At 46.6% G+C, this 15,214-nt stretch overlaps 1 protein-coding gene across 1 annotated transcript; it reads left to right on the top strand.

Moving 5' to 3' along the window:
• The first annotated feature begins 1,000 nt into the window (after nt 1–1,000).
• LOC101777509 (TPD1 protein homolog 1-like) lies at nt 1,001–1,822 on the top strand. The gene has a single exon (XM_004975368.2). The coding sequence runs from the start codon at nt 1,141–1,143 to the stop codon at nt 1,594–1,596; it is 456 nt and encodes a 151-aa protein (XP_004975425.1). The 5' UTR covers nt 1,001–1,140; the 3' UTR covers nt 1,597–1,822.
• Nucleotides 1,823–15,214: the final 13,392 nt, after the last annotated feature.

A 15,214-nucleotide genomic window follows, 5' to 3' on the forward strand; every position in this document is an offset into this window, starting at 1 on the left:
TCGAACACATAATTTCACTATGGAATCAATCAAGTATAGGTTTGTTAATATCAAATTAATAAATAAATAGTTTATACAAATTATAAAAAAATTAATTATGATTCTTTATCTCATTGAGGTGTAGAATAAAAGAGAGAGAAAGGAAAAAATAATTAGAAGGAAAAGAGAAAGAACAAAAATTGACAGGAATAAATAGAAAATGAGAAATAAACATAAAGAAAAGAAAAATATTACCACCTCTTTAAGACCTTGGCTAGGAAACCGTCAAAAGAAGAAAACATAAAATAAGAAATAAATATAAAAAATAAAAATTAAATAACTCTAGCCTGGGCAAAAGAAAGAAAGAATAGAAAAATGAAAATAAAAACCAACTAGCTGACGCTTCCTGCATGCATGTATTGCGAAAAAACAAATCGGACGGCAGACTTGCACGCCTTCCCACGTCCTCCTAGGCCGCCTCCATCGTTGTATGCAACATAGGCTGTGGGCCTCGGGCTACTATGAGCGGACACCTGTGACTGGGCCGATTTACTCCTTCCGCTCCGCATAGTCTTCAGCGACAAACAGTTTTTTTTATCGCGTATGCGACGCATAGTCACCGCGGAGGCGAAGGACTGTCATATGAGATATTTTCATGTTAGGATTCGACCCGTTACGAAATTTTGTGCCAACGCCGGCCATCGCTGGCATAATTTTCTCTGCGAAGCGGGCACTAGCTGACAGGTGAACTTTGATTCATCTATTTTCACAATGTTCGCCGCCGCCTCCGGCCGCAATCCGCAAGCAACCCATGTGCCACCGCCGAGCTAGGCTGCCGTAGCCGCCGCCCTCTGATCCGGCGCGGTGGGGACGCGCGCTCACATGCGCTGCGCTGCGCGCGGGGCCACACCACACGCGCTCGAACGCGCGATGGATCACGGCCCTTGTCGTGCCCGTGTCGCCATGCATGAGTGCACGGGCACGAGCGCCCCCTCACTCACTCTCTCACTCTCATGCCCATGCCCCCAGCACCTGCGCTGTCGCCATCGCTAGCGACTCACCACGTTCACGGCTTCACGCTCACTCCCTTCACTCTTCGGACGCCGCGAATAAGTAGCCGCGCGCACCTCCAGAGTGAGCCGGTCAGTCAGTGTCAGTGCCATGGCGAGAGCACGAACAGAGCTCCTCCGCTTCCTCCTCCTCATCGTCCTCGCCACCGGCGCCGCTACGGCCGCCGCCACCGCGGTGGACGCGCCGGCGCCCGCGGCAGCTGCAGGGTTGGCGGCCGCGGCAGCACCATCAGCGTCGGGGTGCCGGCGCGGCGACGTGGTGGTGCGGCAGCGCGCGACGGGTCGGACGGTGGAGGGGAAGCCCGAGTACGCGGTGGAGGTGCGGAACGCGTGCCGGTGCGCGCAGTCCCGGGTGGTGCTCCGCTGCTACGGCCTCAGCAGCGTGGAGGCCGTGGACCCGCGCGCCATCCGCGCAGTCGACGCCGAGCGCTGCCTGCTCCGCGGCGGCCGCGCCCTGGCGCCCCGTGGCGGCGCCGCCGTGCGCTTCACCTACGCCTGGATGACTCCGCAGGACTTCCCGCTCGTCAGCGCCCAGCCGCACTGCTAGCGCTTACTGCTTAGTAGCTAGAGCTTGCTGGGCTCGGAGAGTTTGTTTGCTGCTGATACGATTCGTCGAGCAAGAGTAGCTGATGGATTGAGTTGCTAAGTGTAATTATTAAACGAGCTTTATTAGGTTGGAGTTTTGTTTAGGCTCGGTGTCTTTGGTTTCGTGGCTGGGTTTAATTTGTACTACTTGTTAACCTTGCGTTTTATGATGATAATTTTTTGCTCTATCCCTATATGATAATTTTGTAAGAGAGGTGGATTGCAGGCAAATGAGCAATTCCGACGCTGGCAGGGAGGCAGGCGACGGACACGCCGCGACACGCGCCACCTTTCATCATGTGGCCTGCCCACCACCGCCGTTCATCATGTAGCGACACACGTGAGACCTCCAGCTTTTGTCAACTCCATTATTTCTCTCTCGGACAGAGAGAGGTGCCGCCGTGGAGATGCATGGAGGTTACTTTGCTCGTGGGTCTTGTGGGGTCCATCGGCCCGAGGATCGAACGCTATGGGCCATGGCCTATGCGCGCTTGAGGCTACTGGCTGGCAATGGCTTCCGGAAGCCCGAAGCTATCTAGCGCACAATCTTCTTCGTCTCCTCGGCACCGCTCGCTTGCGCCGCCGGTGAGGAGCTGGGGTCGGAGCAAGGAGGGAAGTTGGGTGGCGGGCTGGATGGTGGGCGGCAGCGACTGGCGGCGTTGCCACCGGCCGCTGGTGGTGGTTGAAGCCGGCGGAGTTGGCGATAGCGTAAGTACCGGAAAACTGAGCATTCGTCCCGAGGCTCAGTATCGGTTACATTTTGACCCGGTACTAATGTAGTAAGTATTAGTACCGGGCCTAACGGTTAGTTCCTAATGAGGCTCTCGTGAACCCCTTTAGTACCGGGTGGAGGCTTCACCCGGTACTAAAGGTTGCACATTAGTACCGGTTGAAGGCTTCAACCGGTACTAATGTGCCTGAGGGCTTTTAGTGCCAGGTGGAGACTTCACCCGGTACTAAAGGTTGCACATTAGTACCTAGTACTAATTGGCAACCTTTAGTACCGGGTGAAGCCTCCACCCAATACTAATTGGTGGGTGGGGATCCAAAACTTGAACTTCACTGGATTGAAGTCCACCGCACGCGTTCGCTCCTCACCGTCTTATCCGCTCGTGACTCTCCCTCTCTCCCCCGAACGGCCCTCCTCCCTCCCTTCCCCCCCACGGCGGCCAGCAGTGCCCGGTCGCTTCTCTTCCAACCATTCCAGGCGCGCCCCTCCCCTCTCCCCTCCGTGCGCCCCTCACTGCAACGCCGCTGAGGAGCGGCGGTGGGGCGAGGTCAGGCAACAGCACGGCGGTGAGGGAGTGCACAGGCAGAGTGGCGGGCGACGGCATGGGGAGCTACAGCGGGCAACGGCGCATGGAGCAGCAGCGGGTGACGGCGCATGGAGCAGCAGCGGGTGACGGTGCGTGGAGCAACAGGATCTGTAGCGCAGTGCGGATCTGCAGGCCGGCGCGGTGGGAGAACGTGGAGGCGCGGCGGGGGCACCGGGATCTAAGGGGTGGCGGTGCGGCAGGACGATAGCTGTGGCGTCACCTCTCTCTCTCTCTCTCTCTTTGGGTGAGGGCGGCTAGCGGTGCGAGGGGGCCAGCGGAGCATGTCGCGAGGGCGGCGGCGCTGCGGGGGCGGCCGGGTGGGGTCCCCAAATTAGTACCGGTTATTTATACAACCGGTATTAAAGGCCCCCTTTAGTACCGGTTATTTGATCGAAATAGCAATACCGGTTGCACAACTGGTACTAAAGGGATTTTTGGACCCGGTACTGAGCAGTGGTGATGGAGGTTAGGTTTAGGGTTTTGAGGTTCCCGGGGCTCTAATGTCAACCGGCGTTAGAAAAAGAAGGCCGCCGGCTGCTATGGTTCGGCCGGCGGGGGAGGCGAGGCGGCGCATGAGCGCCGTTGACTAGGCAGGGCTGGATAACTGGTGGGTGGTGGCCAGCAGCGGGGTCGAGGAATGCCACTAGGTTAGGAAGGGTGGGGTGTGAGGGTGGCAGCGGTTGGTGGGTGGATAGCGTGGCGGCGCGGCAGCCGCCGGCCGAGGTGGTGGAGAGGTGGAGGCGTCTCTCGGGGAAGAAGCAGGGGTTAGTGGGCCGCTAGCGGGCCTAAGCCGGGATCCTTATTTGGCTTCTGGCGGTCAGATAGGAACCCTGCTACTGGCTGCTGGTCCCGAAGGTTCACGCCAACCTCTCTCTTCCTTTCTCACAAGAGCGCGGGCCTTCAACTCCGGGATCCTCTCCACCTCCTATGCTTCTTCCATGGAGTATACAACAATAATAACGCGAGCCGAAAGAGCAAAATTGTTGCAACCACGACCACGGTAAGAGGACAAAATCAGGCCAGGAGTTTGTTAAGCATAAATAATACTCCATTCTCAAATTGGAGGCCCCATTCTCAAATATACAACGTTTACAACAAACCAACTGAACTAACCTATTTTTGAACTAATTAGATTTTTCGTGAAGCCATATGTTTAAGAACAGAGAGAGTGTCTTTTTTTAGAAAGAGTGCCATGACTGTACCCTCTTGATTGCTTGTATAATATTGGCCTGTAGGATCAACCGACGATCGTCAATCTGAGATGTATCAAGAAAACAAGTTTTGGATACAATTGACTGATGCTTCTCTCTTCAGTCCCTTTAACCATATGCAAAGACGGGCATGATGGCATGATATGTCTTTCTCGGTTTTATTTCCGATTTTGAGAAATATGTTAGCTACTCCCTTCCGAGTAATTCCTTAATGAATCGTTTGACACGCATGATGCAAATAACATAGCGGTACAAAAGAAATTTGAAAGAGGAGTTTTATATGATCATTTAAAATAGGGATGGTCACTACTACAAAAACGATTTGTAGGGATGCCCCGTTTTTTTTCTAAGGGCGGACGAAATTGCCACCCGCACCTATAAAATGGGGATGGTACTGTAGCATGTGGCCCGCCTCTGAAGAATCATTTGCAGGGGCGGGTGACGGCATCACCCGCCTCTGAAAACGATCTTTCCGGGCTATGGAAATATCCCCCATTTGCAGTGGTGGGTGACGCCACCACCTACCCCTGCAAATGGTTCACCAGGGGTAGGCCACAGGACGTCACGCCCCTGAAAATGGGTGACAAAACAGCCAGCTGGGCTTCTTCCTCCTCCCGACAGCACAATCACTGCTCGGGGGAGGTACTGCCCGAAAATCGAAAAAAGAAAAAACGGTGGGGGAAGGTTTTCAACTTTGTTTCCTTGGAGTTGGAGCTTATAGGAGGTAAGTTGATGCTATTTCCTTGTTTTTTTGAAGCCTATTGCATAGGTTTTAGGCTCAAATGGAGTTCCATATAGCTCGAGATAGATCTAGATCTCCATGGTGTTGATTAGCCATTTGAGCTCCATTTACCTCAAACTTTTGGATGAAATTAGGTTATTTAGGTAGGAGACCAAGATTATCTAATCATTAGTACTCAACTTTGATGTTTTAGCCTCATTCATGAATGATGAATTCCTAGATATCCATGGAGGAGAGAGAAGAAGATTTAGTTTTTTTCTATATTGATCCATGCATGATATAATTTTCATTTTTTCAAGATTTTGTGGGACAAAACAAGTTGACATGGACGATGAATATTTATTTTTCATTTTTTCCAAGATTTCTATATTTTTATTTGTTTATTAGGAAATACTGCATGTGTGTAAGTGTGTGTGTGTATGGTGTTTTTATATGGTGTAATTTTTTTGCTGTTTAGAGAGATGGATAGGACATGGATGTATCAAGCACGAGGAACGAACGTCTATTTCCATGGAGAACTTAACAAATTTATTAAAGGTGCGGAGAATAATGTAATGGTTCAGAAGACAAAGATGGTGGCTTGTTCGTGCAAAACCTGAAAGAACATGAGAGTATTCGGGGAGACAACTACAATAAGATCGCATGTGATGGTTCAAGGTTTTGTTGAAGACTACATGATCTAGACATATCATGGTGAGAAAGAACCCCCTTAGAATCCGCTCGACGAAATCATGGAAGATGTCAAGTTTGATAGAATGTTTGATGCTTACGATTGTTTTGATGAGGGTGGCGGCGATGATGATGGTGGTGGCTCCGATGGAGATGATGGTGTTGACGAGGGTGGCGATGGTGGTTGTGGTGACAATAGTGGTTATGATAGTAGTGGCGATGACGAACTTGATGACAATGATTTTCTGAGCCAGTTATTGCATCACACCAAAGCGGAACTATTGGTTGGTAGTGGAAAAGGCATTAGGAAACTTCAAGACGGTGAAGAAATCAGTGGAGGAGAATGTGTACGAATGTTCAAAGAGATGTCCAAAATAATGGACCGTACTTCATTTCATACTTGAGTTGTTGATTATAAAGGCTAAGCATGGTTGGTCCGATGGTACTTTCAATGATCTGCTGCGTATCTTGGCTTGGTTGCTTCCAAAGCAAAATAGAGTGCTCGCCAACACATATCGAGCAAAGAAACTTGTCAGTCCATTCACAATGGGTGTGGAAAGAATTCATGCATGTCCAAATCATTGTATCTTGTACTACGGGGATACTTTCAAAGGCTTGGACAAATGTCCTGTATGTTCTGCAAGTCGGTACAAAAACAATTCCAGTTATTGTGATGACGACAGGCAAGGTCCAACCGATGGGAATAAAAGGAAGAGGAAGGGTGCAAGGAATAGTGTTGCCACTTTTGAGCTAGAAGACACTAATTTAGGCATTTCTAAGAAGCAGAGTAGAATTCCTACCTTGGTCATGTGGTACCTCTTTGTTGTTGATCGCCTTAGGCGTTTCTTCTCAAACCCAAAGGACGCTGAACTGATGCGATGGTGGGATTCAGATAAGCACAGGAAAGGTGATGGAAATCTTCAACATCCATCCAATACCCGCTAGTGGAAGAAGTTCGATGAGCGATATCCACAATTTGGAAACGATCCAAGAAATGTTCAATTTGCACTAAGTATGGATGTAATGAATCTGTTCGGTGAAAGGACCATCACTCACAGCACATGATCAGTGATCTTGATGATGTACAACCTGCCAACATGGTTGTGCCAAAAGAGAAAGTACTTTTTGCTATCCATCCTTATACAAGGACCAAAGCATCCTGGCATCGATATAGATGTTTTTCTTGAGCCTTTGATACAAGAGATGGAAACTTTATGGAAGAATGGTATCGACATCATTAACGGTTTTACACGGCAGGAATTTAATCTAAGAGCCATTATCTTCGTCACCATCAATGATTACCAAGCATTATTTGTCTTGTCAGGATAGGTGAAAGGTAAGACAGGATGCACGGGGTGCATTAATGACACCGTATGGTCTTTCCTAGAAGGTTCTAGAAAGGTAGTTTACCTTGGGTATAGACGTTTCTTGGTGGAAGGACACATGTACCGAAGTAAGAAGGTCTATAATTTTTTTGGCGGCAAGCCCGACCTTGAATCTGCTCCAGAAAAATGAGATGGGCACTATGATTTCAACATGGTCAGGACCATTCAGGTTCCTTATGGGAAGATGATAAAAAATGAGAAGAAGAGAGATAGAGATAATCCACCTATCGATGGCGTGCCATTCAAGAAGCTATCGATCTTCTACAAGTACTTGCTGTATTGGCCGAACCTTGAAGTCTGCCATGCCATCGATGGTATGCACCTGAAGAAGAATGTGTTTGGTAACACAATTGATCTTTTCCTAGAGACATCAGCCAAGACAAAGGATACCCTGAAGTCACGACAAGACTTAGTAGCCATTAAGATAAGACAAGACCTTCACCCCTACGATAAGGGGAATGGAAGATATGAACTACCCCCGACTAGCTACAACTTGACACTAGATGAGAAGAAGGCAGTGTGCCAGTCGTTACGGGGGATTAGAGTACCAAGTCGATTCTCATCCAACATCAGAAAACTAGTCTCGATGAAAGATCTATCGCTATCTGACTACAACTATCATGATTGTCATGTGATGTTGATGTTGTTCCTTTCAATTGCAATTAGAGCGATCAAGCTTGTATATGTGAAGATGGTTATCACTTGATTGTGTTACTTTTTCAACAAAATTTCTCAAAAGGTTATTGATGAAGATGAATTGAAACACCTCTATGAATTTATTGGGGAGACTATGGTGCAATTGGAAATATGCTTCCCTCCAAGATTTTTCAATATTACGGAACATCTCATGATTCACATGGTCGATCAGATACGGGCACCTCACAATAATGTCATCTTTAGTCTGTCAACACTTGAGTGTGATTCGTGCTCAAATTAAGGGCCGCTCGGAAGATTGGATCATGAGGGAGCACAAGTGTCGTTTAACCGCATGGTTGAAGCACCTAAATCTACCAGATGGGGAAACCATGGAAGATCAAACGATCAAAAGATTGGCAGTTGGCCCATGTAGGCAGCTCACGTCATGGCAAGGTTATGATATTAATGGATATCTATTTTATACTACAGCGAAGGATAAGAAGACTGTGTCTCGGAATAGTGGTGTTTGTCTTGAGGCCTTAGAGGAGAGAACCGGCCAAAATACCACATATTATGGTGTCATAGATGATATACGGGAAGTCCACTATGGTTCCAATATATAGATCCGTTGGGTCAAACACCCAAAAGGTGTTGAAGTGGACGGCTATAGGCTCACAATTGTTGACCTCAACAATGTTGGTTACAAAGATAGCCCTTGGGAACTTGCTCACAGGTTGCACAGGTTATGTATGTTGTTGATCCTGAAAAAAGACAAAGTACATTGCAGTCCCTGGAAAACAAAAAATCTTAGGAGTTGATTGTATCGAAGATGTTGAAGAATATAATCAGTACAATGAAATGAACCTCTTCATAGACCTACCACAGAAGATGATGATTTTAGAAGCAAGTATAAAGAAAGATGAAATGCCTTGGGCACGCAAGGACGGAGAATTAAGAATTGTTACCGTGTAATATATAACTAGTTTGAGTCTATTTAACTCGTGTAATATGTAGTTTGAATTAATTATCTCATGGACTTTAAATCAATTATGTCATGTAACTGAATCAATTACCTAATACTTTTGAAGTTGGCATATATATTTTTCATTTGAGAAGCACAATAACTTTTGAAGTTGAATGTATGAGTATATGTGAATGTGTTTAGTGGATGTATTTTTTGAATGCAAACTTTTACAATTTATCTCGGATGAATATAAACTTTATATCAAAATTGTAGAGCTCAACGAGACATTAAACTTTATCGTTGACAACTTTTGCATTTGAGATCATTTAATAGCTCAAAAATACATTTTAGAAGAAAAACAAAAGTGGAGAAACAATTTCTAGGGGCGGGTGAATCCATCCCACCACTGGAAACGATTTCTAGGAGCGGGTGACTCCATCACTCGCTCCTCGAAATCCTTTTTAGAGGTGGGTGGTGGTGCCACCCGCCCCTGCTAATGGCACCCTATATATGATAATGCCTGCAGGGAGTTAGCTAAATTTTTGGAGAAGCCCGTGGGATGCCAACAGGCTGCCAAAATTTTCCCCCTCCCTCTCCCAGATTGGTGCCACTCCCCTCCCCCATGGGCTCCGCAACCGTCGGGCCGTAGCGTCGCCTTTCCCATCGTGGCGCCTCCCCGCGCCACCTCTCCACCGCTGGACCGTGCAACACGGGGCGCGCCTCCTTCCCTCCTCTCCACCACCGCGGGGTCGGGTAGCCTCCTCCTTGAGTGCCGCCGCCTTCCAGCCGAGCCGCCTCCTTGCCCGGCCACCTCCTCATCCCTGCTGGCCTCGGGCAGCCTCCTCCCCGAGCACCACCTCCCCACTGGGCCGCCGCCTACCTGCTGCGGGTAAATTTCTTCCATTATTATGTAAACTAACAATTGTAAATTTCTTCCATTATTTTGGACAATCATTGAAGTTAATTTTTGGAAAAATCTATCTTGTCTAAATTATCATTGCAGTTGATGTTTGTGGAATTATCTATCTTATTACAATTTTATTTTGATATTTTTGGCTAACTATGGCAAGTGGAAGTGGTGGCGGCGGCTGTGGAGGTGGCCGCCGTGGTGGTGGCAGATCAGTTCCCAACATAGTAATATCCTTTCCTTCTTTTAATTGATTTTTTAATACATATGAATAAATTCTAAATTTACTTACATACAATGTAGCTTATCAACCCTATTACAATGGGTCAAAGATGTTGTCGAAGTTATAAGTGGTACTTCTCTTGTAATGCAAACCGAAGGTGTTGGTGAACCTCATTTTAAAAGAGTACATATCGCTTTACAAGTACCTATTTGAGATACAGATTTCACCTCGATGTCAACAGGAGAGGCCATCCCGATGGTTTCAATTGCCGCATGGGGTCAAATAGCACCAACGAGTAACTTTTGAGAGGACCGTCGTAGAGACCTGCCTAGAGCAGCTTAAGGATCATGGGTATTTTGTGCCAAACTTGTCATATTTTTGATAAAGTAGCTCGAGGAGGGAGAAAACAATGTGATTGTGACTACTAAGAGACTTTATCGACTTAATCAACATGACATGGTATGGAACATTCTTTTATCATTCTTAACTTTAGTTATGTTACATCTTTTAACTTTCATCATGTTATTATCATATTTTAGGATATATTTGGTACTACCATTGCGGCAACGAGCTTTCATACGATTCTGGATCAAGTCTTGGATGTGTTTGATTTGACTTACATAGGTGGAAACTCGATATTCACCAGAGATTGGAAGTTCCACGCCCATCTCACTTTCTATAGGCCACATCAATTAACGTCTCCATTGTTCGAGATTTATATTAGTGTATGTGACCATCCATATGAAGTGAGAGAGAGTGCACTCATCCGTGCTCTAACTTATTTTGATGAAGTTCTAGGCTGGATGATTGGAGACCTTAACTATGTTCCATATCTAAGGAAGCGAGCCGGATTAGTACGAAATATGTAACTTGTATGGTTGTACCCCTACCCTTTTCTTATGGATTTAAACTTGTTCCCTCTACGACCTTTAAGTATTGATGTACGAACTTGCACTATTATCAGAAATGGTTATATTGTATTGTGGCATGGATGAACCCCTGCTCTTTCCTTATTGATGTAGGAACTAGTTATATAATTTTATTGCATATACAGTGTTTTTTTGAGTGTTGGATCTGAATGGGTTGATTGAGAACCATATTTTAAAAATTTGGCGTGAAAATGGTACAAAATTTTAGCGGGAACAACATTTCCAGAGGCGGGTAATGGCTTCACCCGCCCCTGCAAAACAATTTGCAGGGGTGAGTGATGGCATCACTCGCCCCTGAAGACAGTATTACCAGGGGCAGGTTCACCCTGGAAACGGCTTTGCAGGAGCAGGCTATCTGCCCCCGCAAACAGCTATTTGTAGCTGCGAAAGCTAGGAGCGGGTGGCGCGTTCGCCCTACAAATGTCATTTCAACCGTCCCTAGAAATCATTTTTTAGTAGTGGGTGAACTTATGTTATATAATTGAGAATTATCTTTCTTACTTCCTGTCCCCACATGACATCTTAAAATTGACTCCCTTTTTGTCTTCATATGATTAGGAAATAAAGATATGACAATCAATTCTATCACCACGTTTATTTCAAAAAAAAATCCATCACCACGCATCCAATTCGATAAGTGTGCTAGTCCATGAAGTGCACGCGGAGCTTGCAGAGGTGACATGTCATGCGCTCTATGGGCAATCTCCGAGCCCAAGTAACAGATAGTTTCTTTACTTAGTTTGTTAGCCATATAGGTACTACACATACAGATTACATTCACAATAGTTAGTTTTTTTTTCAAAATACATTATCATCCAATCCCTTTTCTTTTCTCAACTTTTCTCTCTATCCCCGCCCTTCTTTCCTTGGTTCTCAGGTATTCATGGTTTTTTCATGAGAAATTATTTCTTCTACCTCCTCCTTAATTCTCATGCCGCCTTAGCAACTTGTTTACATGACATTAGGATTGTTTGCATGAGAAATCAGCTGTTAGTGACCGTGGCGCATTAATGGGGTTTGTTAAAGTGCTTGTGAAAAAAACGAGTGAAGAAAATCAACTTTGGAGCTGATGGCTCCATCAGCTTGCCTATATTCAAGTGCAGCAAGATCACCCCTATCAGTTCGGCTCAATAGTAAACTGCCTTGTAATTGACTTATCACAGCGATAAGTTGTCCCCTCAGTCTACTTCTACAGCACTACTGATATATATATTATGTCTTCTACATCTTCAAGGATCCTTATGAGGCTACTTTACTATAATAATGTTGATCTCCGAGGGTAATGGAGCCATGTGCTCTGTTTGATTATTGTTTCTTGACTTGTTCTCACTCTAGTTACAACTAAACATCATTCTGGGTTTAATTTCCTGGATAACAAGTCTTTTTTATGTTTTGTAGATCAGACAGCTGAAAATGATAAAGGCAATAGTATTACCTAGCTAGAAAAAATATTGTTTCATAGTATTACTTAACGCGTTTAGCAAAACATTAAAATAGAAATTTAAATTTAAATTTGTGTTCTGGGTTGTGTTAGTGTTGTTGATATGTGAAATAGTGCTCTTGCTGACTTTGAAGGAGTTAGTCAATTGAAAGTCAAGCCTTTTGGAAGGTAGCATTCGATCTTCTAGTCAGTTCTCCAATATGATGTCTATACTGCAGATCCTCTCGTACAAAAATGATGTAATATAATACACGTGGATCTAAGTCGTCCTAACCGGTAATCGATGTCCACGGCCAAATCCCTAGCTAGTCAGACTAGTCTAAGAAGAAGATTTGCTGATCTGCTGTGTCACATGCCATTCCAGCCAACCGATATTATGCAGGAGTCTACGGCAAGTTCTCTAGACTATCACGGCGCTTATTCATCCTTGATCCGGCACACATGCAGCAGTTTTTAAGGGTGCCACATGGCCAGGAGGGATCTGAAACCCTTGCAAATTGTGGATTCAAGAAGATTCTTGTTTGCAGTGCATGATCCTACAACCTTTTTTGCATTCCAAGCGACAGTGCTGAGGATCAGTGTATAATATCCAGCTGTTTCTAGTAGCGAGGGAAATCTTAACGACAGCTTGAGTACACATTGGTAATTAGTGAAGAGAGGTCAAAATCAAGAGAGCTAATTCTATGAGAGAAGTGATTCTGTGAATAAATAATTTTCTTTGATTCTCTAGTATAAACTCTTAAAATCAGGATGGAGAATCTCTTCACGGAATCAGGAGAAGCAACTTTTTTCATCTCCCAACCTCTTAGTTCATTTCAGAGAATCACTTCTCTCTTAAAAACTGTTTGGCAGAGCTCCTGCTGGATTCAACAGGGAATCAGCTCTGGGAGCTCTGTCAAACACAGTTTTCACTACTGGGAAAGCCCATCAGTACCGGTTGGGAACCTCCTTTAGTACCGGTTTCGCAACAAGTACTACTAGTTCGGTACTAAAGGGGACCCTTTAGTACCGGTTGAAATAACCGGTACTAAAGGGGTATTAAAAAAATTAAAAAAAAGATATCCCCACCCGGGCCCCCTCCCCTGGCCTCCCTGCCCAGCCTCCCCCCAATGCCACCCTCCGCCCTCCCCCCGGCCTCGCATCCCGCCAGCGAGCTCGGATCCCGCCACCACCACCACCACTGCATCCTGCCACCACCGCCACCGCCACCCCCGCATCCCGCCGTTGCCGCTCCATCCGGCGGATCCCGCCACTCCATCTGCCGGATCCCATCGCCGCCGCTCCATCCGCTGGGTCTCATCACCGCATCCCGCTGCCCCCGACCTCGCATCCTACCGGCCACTTTGTGCCTCGATGGCTACCGTCGCAGCACCTTGCCCCGCCGCTGCTCCTCGCCTCAAGCACGAGGTGAGGGGCGAGCGGAGGGGGAGGAGACGGGAGGCTGGGAAGGGAGGGAGGCGGCCGGTGGAGGGGGAAGGAGGGACTCCTGGAGGGAGGGAGCTAAGGGAGGCGAGGGAGGCAGAGGGAGGTTGAGAGGATAAGGCTAGCTAGCGGATGGAGAGGGAGGCGGAGGGAGGGTGAGAGGATAATGCCAGCTAGTGCCTCGAGGGAAGGGAGGGGGCTGGTGCAAATTAAAGTCCCCACGTGCGGATGGAGGGAGGCGGAGGAAACCCTTTAGTACCGGGTAGAGACTCCACCGGGTACTAAAGGTGACCCTTTAGTATTGGGTAGAGCCTCCACCCGGTATTAAAGGCCCTCAGCACATTAGTACCGGGTGGAGCCTCCACTCAGTAATAATGGTCACCTTTAGTATCGGGTGGAACCTCCACTCGGTACTAAAGGGGTTAGGGGGGCTCCTCGGGGACTATCCGTTAGGCTCAGTACTAATGCTCATATTAGTACTGGGTCAAAATGGAACCGGTACTGAGCCTCGAAACGAATGCTCAGTTTTCCAATAGTGTTTAGTGGTTGAAGCTTGGTTCTAAAATTAATTATCAAGGCATCACCTCTGTCGACTTTGAAATGCTAGCCTAGCAGCCTCACTACCAATGGCGATAAGATGCGTGCGACATCTCCACTTTTCATACCCTTCCATCCAACCAAATTAAACCTTAGGCAAAGGGAGGTGCTGTCTCCTGTGTGGTGGTTGCATGAACAAATGCAGTGGCAACCAATGATGTGGCATCAAGATCCGCATGGGCTGCCAGCTGAGATCTGCGTTGCAGAGCTAGCTGCGGTGTAGGTGATGACTGCCGATCTTGCAGGATTGCCACTGCCTACGCTGCTGGCGTCATCTCTATTTCTCACGCTGCAGGTTTGTCGCTTGTGGCACATATGTTTCCGATGACATGTCCTCCTTAGAGGCAGCGTCCCTTTGGAGTTCCTGCTCCACGCTGCTAATTAAGTCCCCGGCTGTCAGCTCCTTGTGCATGTCCACTGTCGTTGTGGAGTTATTAAGAGGCTGCCACTCGCCTATACCACTCTGAATTCGATGGATGGTATTAAAGGTCCTAGGCTCCTAGCAACTCTTGCTTGTGTGGTTTTATCAGCCATATGCACATATGGTTTAACTTGTGATTCATGGTGCCACTGTTTCCATTCTTCTCAATCAAGCTTTGTGCGTTGGTGATCGTCAGTGCTGTATATCAAGCTTTGTGCAGCGCCGGTTGTTTCATCGGAAGGTGCGGACTACAATGGTGCATCATCAGATGATGTTGATATGTGTGCATTTCGTGATTCCATTGCAAAATCCTTGATGGAAAATAGAGGGTAGATGCAAAATGGATGGTGCACGACTCACTTTGTATGTAATAGCATAAAGTTGGTATTTTGTATAGGCTTAAAAAAAAAGCTACTCATGCTTGGGATATGCTTTTGTGTAAGCTCGATGAAAGAATGGAAATACTATATGATTATATAGATTAAATTTACTATTTAGTTAATTTATTAGTATGAAATATCAAATGAAACAAATGAAATTGTATTAACCAAGCTCCTTCGGGCCATTCATTACAATTTACCAGGCATTCATTATACAGAGGGTATTTCAGACATTCCACTCTCCAGCTCAACAGCCAGCTATCCAAAAGCTAGGTTGCCAAACAGACTAGCTTATCAAACTAGCAGATTCTCAAGTGAGCTTCTTGGACAAGCTGCT

This window comes from Setaria italica, chromosome VII (genome assembly GCF_000263155.2).
Source record: "Setaria italica strain Yugu1 chromosome VII, Setaria_italica_v2.0, whole genome shotgun sequence".
In the NCBI taxonomy this organism is placed as follows: domain Eukaryota; kingdom Viridiplantae; phylum Streptophyta; class Magnoliopsida; order Poales; family Poaceae; genus Setaria; species Setaria italica.